We start from the raw sequence: 11876 nt of genomic DNA, 5'->3' as shown, positions 1-11876 counted from the left end.
TTAGCCGGATTGATTGAATTGACACAAATGCAAAAGGTTTATGACTCAATTGGAAAAAAAAAATTTAGAACTGAGTTGGCACAACTGCAATAGGTTTAGGACTTTTTTAGTAATTTTCCCGTATTAAAAACATACTAACGTGGTGCTCGTGGAGCGGTGTTTATAGTTGCTTATACTTTTCTTTCAAGTAAGTACGTTGCAAGTATTGAAACTTTCACTCGAGTCCTAAATTACTAATGAATTGAAGTGCCTGAATCCTAAATATGTGTTGTTTTCCCCCGTTCTTCACCTAGTCGCTGCTTGTCTTCATGACTACTGCCAATCGCGCCTAGTGTCGGGTTGTTGCCGCAATCCACTGTATTTTCCTTCACAATAGGGGTATAATATATTTAAAATGAAAATTTTATAGTCAAAGTTTAACTTTTGTCTCTAAACTTGTGCACTTTTTTACCTATCAAGGCCTTCAACTTTCAATTTCTCTACAACTTTTCTAATCAAGTCTCTCTTGATCCTCTAATTTTGAGATGACATGTCTATTACAGCCATAAAAAAAAATCTTGCATGGTGCCTCTAGTGCAGCTTAGGGCCTGTTTGGTAACATTTCAGTTTTTCTATTTTTCAGTTATTTTGTTCCTCGGAACAGAAAAAGAACATAAATCTATTTGTGCAAGTCGATTAATTTTCTATTTCCCAAAATAGATCAGTGGCCAGGGAATAGATTTAGAACAGAGACGAAAAAAAAATCTATTTTTTTTGTTCCCGGCAACAAAAAGAGAAACAATGTCATTTTAGAGAAACAAACTCAGCGTAACCTAAACCCAAAACCCTAAAACCCTACACCCTAAACTCTAAAACCCTACACTCTAAACCCTACACCCTAAAGCTCAAAAAGTCTATGTACTTGTTTATTGTAATGCCCAAAGATTTACTGTCAACCTCCTCATATTGTGAGTTATAAACCAGTGGAACTCTCTACTACCATTTTCAACCATCCATAATTGAATAACTATTGCGTTGAATTTTTTTAGGCCATCTTAGAATATCTTGATTAGTTAAGTCCTTACAAAAATCCATTTTTATCCAAACATGAATTGTTAAGTCTCTATTGACATTTTTATAATTAAATTAAAAAAATTAGGAATAGAAATTTTTAGGATTGTACCAAACGAATTTTTGTTCTTTTTATATTTCGGAAATAGAAATTTTGTGCAATTACTAAACGTGTTCTTCTACTCAGAAACTCATCCACGGAATAGAAATAGGAAAACTATTTTTGAACAGAAATTATTTCCGGGAATAGAAATGTTACCATACGCACCCTTAAGGGTCAAGAAATCTCATTACTCAATATTCAATTATATACTCTTCATTTTTTGGGTTTTTAAGTCCAACGTATTAGCTGGTCAATGTCGGCAAAAGTTTTTTTTGATGTCTAACCCTCTTATCGGGTGTCGGGGTCAGCGGGACATGTTAACTTTAATTAATTGGATTTGAAGTCATAGGTATGCGATTAGAAAAGTTATGTATGTTCAATTATGATATGATTAGACAAATTAAACGCATTCAAGAACTTGATTAGAAAAAAATGCGTGAGTTTAGGGGCCAAAAATGGAATTTTTGACCTAAATTTACATCTTAGGGTGCATTCGTTTCGCGAAAAATGAGTTATTTGGAAGACATTTTCCTATAAATAATCGTTTATATCATTTAGAAAAATAAATTAATGGGAAATTTTTTCATCGCCCATGAAAATAGTTAGACATAGATTGTCATTGATGATGAAAATATTTTCTATTGATTAATTTTTCTAAACGATATAAACAATCATTTTTAGGAAAATGTTTTCCAAATAACTCATTTTTGCAAACGAACACACCTTAAAATCATTCTTTAAAAGGTGGACACATTAGCTCAAATAATTTCAATTGTTCAGATACTTTATTTTTCTTTTCTGTTCTTTTCCGTTCTTCCTTCTTATCCCTCGTCTAGCTCATTCACATTGCTGCCACTTACCATGGGTGTCATCTGTCGCTCATCAACCAGCCTCTAGTTGTCGTCGCCATGACCGTGCGCCACCCTCCTTTGATTTGACTCTCTCTCTCTCTCTCTCTCTCATGCACGCATGCATGTGCATGGATGAATGAACACACAGATAGAGTTGCAATATAATGTCACCACCTTTGGAGATCCTCGACAGGAAAACCCTTTTTTTTTTTTCAGAGAGAGAGAGAGGATATTTCTTTTTGGCCTTGTGTGTGCTACTTCTTTCGAAAGTGCGAGTTTATTTTGGTAAAGTTGGGTAACTAGATGATGTCGTTGGAATATGGATGACAGTCACTTGGTTTTGTTGATCTATCAATCATTGATGTTAACTCAACATGTAAACATTCCTTTTAACTTTAGAGAGGAAATTAGTCCTGTCTTTTCACATTAATATTCCACGCGTAACTGTGTATAAAAAGTCGTAGTTACTAGGAGAGGCATCCTAGCACGCTAGTACATAAAGCACTAATCATGCTCAAAAGTTGAAATCAGCATTAAGCACGAAACCAACAAAAATTCTTTCGGGACTGCGATGGATCATTGCTTTTTCCCCTAAATGAGAAAAGAAGAGGCCAATATGGAAAGGCATATGCTCCAAAAGGATGATACCGAGTTTCTTGCTTAGTTAATTATCGGACTTCAAGTTTGGCTTTTCTAAGGGACAATCACATGGGCTTGTACTCACCCTCTTTTTCCTTTTAGGTGTAGATAGGGTTTGTACAGAGAGAATTCCAGTCCATGTGGATCCCATGCTTTCAGTGATGTGAAACAGTGATGGAATTTGAAAGAGAAAAAGGCCATTTCTTCGAAAAGGTGGTGGTGAGATTGTGGCTCAGCAAATAAAAAAAAATTGTTCCCTTGGACATGTAACTTCATCCCAATAAAGAGAATGACTGCAACAACTTAGTTTTTATTCCCAGAAACAAAAGGGGAAAAAGAAAAAGAAGGATGATGTGGTGTGTTTTGGAAACTCGCAGTAGAATCCTTCCATCTCTCTGAGGTGGGAAATGATTTGATTGAGCCCCCTCAACCTGGGTAAATTTTCTTGATCAATTATTCCTTCCGTAAGGGTTAGTACATGAGATGCCAGACGCTACCCCAGCAAAAAGGCATGGCTTGATGGAGATACATCGAACAAGTTCATGTTACACGACATTATCATTATGCTTTTTCTGGTGTTGGTGGAGGTTAGGGTTCTGGGAACGACAATAAAATCAAAATCATGATTCCTTAGTTTGAGAACGATTTAGAAAGGGTCACTTCATTTTCGGAATATAGGTTTCCATTTATTAGTACCTTTGTGATCACTTTTACAGTCAAACAACTTTTTTGAACTAGTGTATTCTACTCTTTCTGTCTTAATCGTCCGCAGATCTCTTCTTATACATATATAAAATCTGAAATGATGAGCTATTGCACGACAAATTTGACCGCATCAAATAACATTTACAAACTAAAATATTGAGTCGATAAGACTAATATTCATGTGAAGTTATATATGCCGTATATTAGAATGCAATCAACTAATTGTGCAAGTTCAACAAATTATCTGTGAATGAATAAGTGAAGTGGCAAAGTGGTTAGTAGTCTACCCAAGACTCAACTTATGATTATACATGATTTGGTAGAATTTGTGTTTAACATCTGAGCTCACTCAGACCTCTAGAGTTGGCACATTGCATTACAGCATATGCATTAGTCTCCTTTAAGCATTGGTGTCTTGATGATCGAGACCTGTCTTCTAGTTCAGTCATCAATAGTCATCCATGAATTAATACACCACTCTCACACTTCACACCATATAAGTACCAACCAATGCTATATTTCTTACGAAACCAGCTATCGAAGAAACCTCATTGACTATCGTATAGGATGTTTTTTGGACCAACCCCCCCAAAAGAGAACATTAGATAGAAAATTCCGAGGTGGTCCAATTATGAAAAGATCAAGAAGAATCTAGGAGAAGGTGACAAAAATAAATGGATCGTATTTATAAAGCACACGCACACGAAAACCAAGCACAGATATCCTTGTCAAGGCAAGAGGCAATGCTGGCTTTAAGAGGGTCAGTGAGAGCATGAGGAGGACCACGTATCACGAGGATGATGAAGCAAAGTAGCAACAAGTAGGCGACCATCTTGCTGGATAAAGAGAGAGTGCATTCCCTAAAGCCATACACTCGCACACATCACCTTTTGCCCTTGTTTTTATTTTCTTTCTACTGATTGGATATGTTAGATTCTAACCAAAATAAAGATTTTTTTTGGTCGAAATAAAATTCCATTCATTTGTCATAATTAAACATAGGAGGAACATAAAAAGCTTCCAAGCAAAGCAAATCCCAAAAAAGCTGCAAAACAAAACAAAACCCAGAAAACAAAAGAGTACAACTTGTAACTAAAAGCATACTCTCATCCCAAAAGACCAGATCTATCACAGTATCAAAAAGGAATGGCTGGCAATCATCATAATCGTCAATGATGGGCACACGCCAAGATCTTCCCCTTCAAAAACTACGGCTTGCAATGCTTGTCAAACCTAGGCGTGCCTAGGTTCGACATCCTCAACACCATCGTCATACGGAAACAACAACAACAGCAACAACATGTTGAACCACCACAAATTGAACACCTCTAAGAAACTCCTAGATCTAGATTTAAATCAAGAGAGAAAAGCTCATAGATTTAGATCTACACCGATATCGGGAGAGGAAAGCTTCCGCCTAATCTTGGAGAAGTCATAGAACCACGTCCAAGGCATCCTACTAGCTAGACTAGTGATGACGTTCTCACAAATTTTCAGCTACTAGAAGATTTATTCACAACAATGAGCGAAGAAAAGCAACAACAATTAGTGAAAGAAGACGTCAAACAAGGCAAAAAAAAGACTCCCAAATTAGATCGGGAGAGGGAAAAAAGGAAATAAGGCCTAAAAATGAAAAACATAGCAAAGTAGGTTAAATTCCTTTGAGGAAAGTTTTTTTGAGAGAGAGAGGGTTGGCAATAAAGAGATAAAACGTAACCAAAATAAAGATGAAAAGTGTTAATTTATAAATATATTCCCCACACCATACTCTAATTATTTTAAATTCAAGAATTGTAAATGGTAGTGCACTCAAAACTTCACTATGGTATTGGAGTCAGAGGACTCGAGTTCAATTCCTCACACTCACCTTTCATCCATTTATGAGTTGCTGTTTTATTGTGCACCAGCGAACTTCAAGTTTAATTTCGGTCACGCATATCATATTCTCACGCTTAAGATCTTCATCATCAAATCATCCTTCACTTAAGGTGGAGCCTTAAGCTATATATAGAGCTTAACCGTACTAGAATAGATTAAGTGTTTTCAGACTAAACAATTGCATATTCAAATTCAGTACCAATAGTTATAACAATAAGGAAAAAAAACCCCTGAATTTTTATGGTAATACACATCTCTCCTTGAACTTTCGGAGAGGTTTATTTTTCTATTTGCACATGTGCCAATGTCACGGTCTAACAGTTCTTTGACCGTAAAATAGCTCGTGCGGCACCTGGCGAGTAGAGAAGACCTCAGGCCAACCTTCATTCTATAATTGTTCCTAAGAATAATACAGCAAATAACATTCGCTTATCATATCGTACCACGCTCAGCTTAGCTCGGGTATTCAATCCCTCAAGCGAAACACATAGAACCCTTTAGGCACAACAACTGGTTTCGATCTGCCATGGCCTCATCAAAAGAGTGGCATCAACTCTCGATCAGTTTATGCATGGGAGGCCAACCCCGTCTTTAGAACTCCTAAGGGTATATTCATTCTAACCTATAACTCTAAGCACAAACCACCCTAACGTCACTCCTACAAACCAATTGCATTCATCTACATCACTCACTCTTCACGACGCCACCAAGCTCTGCTTATAAGGGCACACAAGTACGGGAGAACTCCAGCGTCACTTCGGTACGTGACATTAACATGTGACTTTCAAGGATAAAATTGTAACTCTTCTATACTTTAGTTAAGAATTGGTAAAAGCACATTTTGTGCCCACGTTTTTTAAAATGTGTTGGATGATTAATAAGGTCAATGGTTTGGCAGGATACAGGATCTGTAGTTCTTGTCACTTTCGTTTTTTTCTCTTTTTTTAGGTAGGGGCATCTTCAACATGTCGGCATCCATTTCAACTGGCATCTTTCTTTTTAACAACGCATGCAGAGGTCCTAATAGTCGACCGAGAACAAAGTAAACTAATTAGGGTTCTTCTAGGGTATTATTACTAGCCGGGCATAAAAAATAAATAAAGAAAAACCGAGGGTTCTTCTTAAGTTTCCCCTGGAATAAGATATATACTTGAGAAAATCATGCATCATTAACCCTTAAATATTCTAGTTTCTTTTTCTTTTTATTTAACAAAGGTGTCATTCAGACAGCCTCTTTTTAGACAAAATTTTAACATTCGGAGTATTAACTTCTAGTAACGCGTTCCTCTTTTTCCCTTACACGATCAATGTGAAAGGAAAATGCCGGAGAGAAGAAAGTTTTCAGCTAAAGATTGCTACGGAAACCAATGAAAAGGAACCTTATTATATGATATATAGAGTGTAAGTTAGTCAACAGTTAGGCAAAAAACATGCATTGGGGTGGCCAGACATTGGTACATGCATAACTAATATTCTGTAATGCAAAAGAAGGTTGGCATTAACCAAGACTTGAGAATCTCTTTCAAGTTGGTCCACCCCCACATGCCAAACTGTGTTACATGATCTTTCCGGGCAACCATTCACAGTTTTGTGGAAAAGGAGACACTGCCTTTCCTGCTCCTAACTGTCTTCATACCATGAGAATCCCCTCACTTTCCAGTTAGGGCATAATAATCCAGCGTTATATTCAATACTTTGCCTTTCTTATGTAGTCATATAAAACTGAAAAGTAACTATAGTGTTTTATTTCTTTGTAATAATGCTATGTGGCTAGCTGGCTAGCACAGCATAAAGATTTGTGTTTGCAAAACAATGTGCTAAACTCTTATGGAGTGTTTGAATGTGTCTCCCTTGTTCGAATACTCATTTTGAAGTAATCACTTCAAAAACAAATTAAATCATGCAAGCTAGCATTTGTAGCTCTGTCATATTTTACCAATTTTTTTAAGGAAAAAGCCTCATTAACAAATGGGATGAATTTGATAATTGGCACTGACTTCTTTATAGAGTGAACTTTCTAAATCGTTTCTCCACAAGGATACTTTAGCTCGCAAAATAAACTCTATCCTTTGGTTCCAACTAAAACCCTACCCACATATCTCTCTCTCTCTCTCTCTCTCTCTCTCTCTCTCTCTCTCTCTCTCTCTCTCTAAGTCCTCGGCACACACCATTTCTCCCTCCACAACCAACCTCGACATTGAACCTTCCAACGAGGCTCATGCTCAGTTTCATCAATGCCATGTTAGTTGCATGACAAGACGGCAGCCTCGCTGCTGAACAATTCGTTCGGATTGAAACTAGAATTTGGGGCTACAGTTTCTGGAAAGAAAATTATACCTAATTTCTCATTTTAGGGAAAGATTTTGGGTTTAGGGTTTCGCTTATTTAGTAAATTGAACCTAATTTCTCAATTTCGGGCAAATTTGTGTTGCCAAACAATGTTGTTTGATTTATATATTGAGTATTGGCATCTCCGATGAGATGCGTCGGTTATTTATTCTAAAGTAATACTGCTGCACAATCCGTTTCGATTGAAACTAGAATTTTGGGCTAGGTTTTTGGGAAAGAAAATCATACCCAATTTCTCATTTTAGGGTAAGATTTAGGTTTAGGGTTTCGTTTATTTAGAAAATTGAACCTAATTTCTCAATTTGGGCAAATTTGTGTTGCCAAACGACGTCTTTTGATTTATATCTTGAGTATTGACATCTATGCACGTCAATTATTTATTCTAAATAATACCACATGTGATTTTCTAACGGTACAAGGATGATCGATTTTTGGAAGTTGTGGTGCTTAAATAATCGCATGTAAAGTTTTGCATGAAAGAGAAAATCGTGCGAAAATTATGGTACGGTTAGTGTCTTTTTTCCTTAGATAAACCCGACGCATAAAAAAACAAGGTCACTTTCGTTCATTATCCTCTTCTAGAATAAGTCTCAATCTATTTTCTTTTTCTCCTCCAAACAAAGATTCTCACGGTGGGTTCAATGGCTAAGGAAAAAGAAAGATCGGATTCTTCTCAATCTGATCATCCCCACACAAGATGGCAAAGTGTGTCCTCAAACACCCTGACCCTGGATGTATCCTTAGACTACAAAATCCCCCGGTGAGTGGGCCCCCCCTTGGGCCGTAAACCCACACCCAAACAAGGCCCTTGACATGTATTTACCAACTGAACAATTATTATTATAAGCTGATAATATATATACTTCCATCGCATCACGTCCCTTGCCTATATATATATATATATATGCATCGCCGAAGCCACATTCACTCACCATCTCCACAAGAGCTAGCTCATCAACCAAGCTCACACAGCACACTCTATTTCCTAGTCTCCCATTCATAAAATGTCTGGGGTTTGGGTGTTCAAGAACGGAGTCGTCCGGCTTGTGGAGAACCCAGGGGCCGAGGTGTCCAGCGGCATCGGGCGGCGGAAGGTGCTGGTCCACACCCCGACGAACGAGCTGATTACATCGTATGCCGACCTGGAGAGGAAGCTATCCTCACTCGGGTGGGAGAGGTACTATGACGACCCGGAACTCCTCCAATTCCACAAGAGATCCACCGTTGATCTCATCTCGCTCCCCAAGGACTTCAACAAGTTCAAGTCCATGCACATGTTTGACATCGTCGTCAAGAACCGCAACATTTTTGAAGTCCGGGACATGTGACTTAAACCTATCCTGGCCGCCGGCCAGGGTCGGAGTAGCGTTGCATGATTCCTTGGGTGTTTAGCTTGCTTGGGGTCTATTGTCGTTTTGGTTTACTTTAAAAAGATCACTCTTTGAGAGGTTCTTGGTGGGGATTTTGCAAAAGAGAGGGGGATGGTTGCTTATGATAGAGAAGCAAAAACTGTAGTGGTGAGAGGGGAGTCTCACAAAGAAAATGGATTGAGAAGAAGTTGGTTGAGTTAGTGGGTGTGTCTTGGTTCTATGTAAAATGTGTTTTGTGATTGTCTGGCAATGAATATTGGGTCTCGTTGTGTGTGATAAAGCTTCTTCTTCTTCTTCTTCTTCTTCTTCTATGTTTTGTTTCTTTCTAACATGAGGAAGCTAATGGAACAACAATGATATAGATTCGGGGTGGGTGGCAACACTAAAGAATCCCATTTGTAGTGGTAGAGAGCAATCGTTTGAAAAGGGGAGAGACAAGAAATAAAGATAGAATCCGCTTGGAGTTATGTGTTTGTGCATGTATAGGACATATAGTAATTTAAGAGGTATATAAACATTCTAGACGCATGAAGTGACATGATTTGATGGTCAGCATGCAAAATGCAAATTCTTGGGGCTATGTTTTGCCTCCCAACCATTCAAATTAATTTATCCGAGTTGTGTGGAGAGGGTTCTGCCTCTCTCTCTTTCTCTCGTCTCTCTCTCCCCGATAGGAGAAAAGAGATTTTATGTTTGGCCTCACAGAGAATTTATTCTTATAGGGAGTCTAATTTGAGGCACCGTCTTAGGAGGAAAGAAGCTAAGTACTTCATGAGAAAATGTCTCTATGGAATAATTTCTAGAAAAACTAGGCCAATGAACGTATGATCGACCAATCAAATGCCCAGAAAAGGCAGGAGCATTTTGCCGCCACTGGTACCGCAGAATCACTGTGCATAGATTAATCTGATGAGGAAAGAACGGATGCGTTGATTTCCTGTTCATGTGTGCGGTTCAATCTTATCTGTCAAGAACTTGAATTTGTTATCAGTTTAGTCTGGTTGGCCGTTGAGGCTTTAAGCACATATCAGGGTAGAAAACCAACTGTCATTATGTGAAATCTTGAAAAACCAAAGTCTGCATTGGTTAGCATAATGACGACATTTTTTACAGTCTCCGCAAGGACTACGTAATAATAAGGAAGACAACCTATCAAATCAACTTAAGAGACATTGTCGTCGCGGGACTCTGGGGAGGTTGAGGATGCTACAGTCTACAACGGAAGAACAGATCAAGGACTAAATAATTCGAGCACAGCTACTTAAGATTTAGAAAGTACACATGGCGCAACCCTTGGAACATACTATAGCCTCGTGTGGTGAAGAACCGACATCAAGGTGCCAAACTTCCCGTCGATGTGAACTCACGGAAAATATCAGCCTATCGTATTTTCTATACATATGTAGATGTGTGAATATTTTTATGAAGTTTAGGACAAGTAGGAGCGCCCCAGATTTGGGAACATTATAACTTTCTTTTTCTTGTTCTTTTGCTTTGGATGACTTATAACAAGTTATTCATTCATACCATAACAAGATTCAAGATGGCCTGGCCTATACAGTTCAGTTCAGAGAAGTTCAAAAGCGCCCCAGAAATTTTTTTATTTCTGTGAGAATATCACTTCACAGATCAAACAATGTAAATTTTATACCACCATCATTATTTAAAAGAAATTATGGACCAACAGGAAATGTAAAATGGAAACAGAAAGAACGCATCTAGTCCAAAAATAGCGAGATTAGACATATCTTCTTACTAAAAAAAAACTTGACCCAACTTGGTATTAACGGTTTGTGATCTTCTCAGATCGTCGTTGACTTCATCAGTGTGCTTCCCCAATCCATTCCTCTTTTGAAAATTATTGACCGTTTATTAAAAATAATCCAATAGTCCCTGAAATTCAGGGTTGTTTCCAACTTTAGGGACTATACATATGAAAATACATCCTCAAAAAATTTCCAGCCCTCTAACTTGCATTTCCCTTGCGTAGCAACTCTTTTGCTAAGCCATGCATTTTGGGTAAAAAATCGAAATTTAATAAACCCCGAAAGGATTAAAAAAAAATTTAATATTTGAGGGCGTAAAAAGCTCCCACATAGCAACCTTAGAGTCCATACTTAATGTGTGCATAAGTCCAATCAAAAACCCTAGATTTCTCTCGGCAAAGAATTGAAGAATCAGACCTACTATCGTACGTAACATAGCGTTGGATTAGTGTGGATAAGAGTCTCATCAGGACCTGCCCATGAATAAATCAGTCTGCCTAGGGTTTCAATGTGTTTTCTTTATCCTTCACGCCAGAGACCCATTCCTAGTTTTAATGGGCATCTGATGGCCAATGCATTTGCTCTTTTACTTGCTAGCGACTAGTCAGTTTCCTCCATATGGGGTTTCATAAAGGAACACAAGAATCTCTGATTTTTTGCTTCTCATATATATCCTATCATCAAGAGAGAATGGGGCACGAGAGAGAGAGAGAGAGAGAGAGAGAGAGAGAGAGAGAGAGAGAGAGAGAGAGAGAGAGATACCCCAATTTTGTCCTCTCTCTCTCTCTCTCTCTCTCTCTCTCTCTCTCTCTCTCTCTCTCTCTCCATATTATATGTAGTTTTGACTTTGATTGCCATCAGAAGAAAGCCTTGTCTTGTCATGCTTACCCCCATGCAGGCATATTGAGGGCTCAGTGTGTGTGCATGCCTTTCTTTTTTCATTAATTTACGGGAACTCTTTTTGACTTCATCCATGGTTGTTTTATTTTAGTATATGACAAACAGACACTTGAAACGTACCGATTGTCCATTATCATGCCAGTATATACCAAAAAGAGCAAATTAAGATTGTTTTTTTAAACATCCATTTGGATAAGCATGGCTTCTACAATCCTTCTATCGAGTTGTGTCTCAGCAGTTCATCCATAGTGTAATAGAAATTCAG

General features: G+C 37.9%; 1 protein-coding gene across 1 annotated transcript; it reads left to right on the top strand.

The window, feature by feature from the left end:
* Positions 1–8519: 8519 nt before the first annotated feature.
* Positions 8520–9214, top strand: LOC115693636 (flowering-promoting factor 1-like protein 3). Its single transcript, XM_030620661.2, has one exon. The coding sequence runs from the start codon at positions 8580–8582 to the stop codon at positions 8901–8903; it is 324 nt and encodes a 107-aa protein (XP_030476521.1). The 5' UTR covers positions 8520–8579; the 3' UTR covers positions 8904–9214.
* The last annotated feature ends 2662 nt before the right edge of the window (positions 9215–11876 follow it).

The sequence above is a fragment of the Syzygium oleosum genome, unplaced genomic scaffold (genome assembly GCF_021117445.2).
Source record: "Syzygium oleosum isolate NSW1041296 unplaced genomic scaffold, Sole_v2.1 Sole_v2.36, whole genome shotgun sequence".
NCBI classification, from domain to species: Eukaryota; Viridiplantae; Streptophyta; class Magnoliopsida; order Myrtales; family Myrtaceae; genus Syzygium; species Syzygium oleosum.
This window is presented reverse-complemented; position numbering and strand designations above follow the sequence as displayed.

Bases quoted from the DNA above. Each gene is read 5' to 3' on its own strand.
- LOC115693636 (XM_030620661.2), top strand. From the start codon at position 8,580: ATGTCTGGGGTTTGGGTGTTCAAGAACGGAGTCGTCCGGCTTGTGGAG.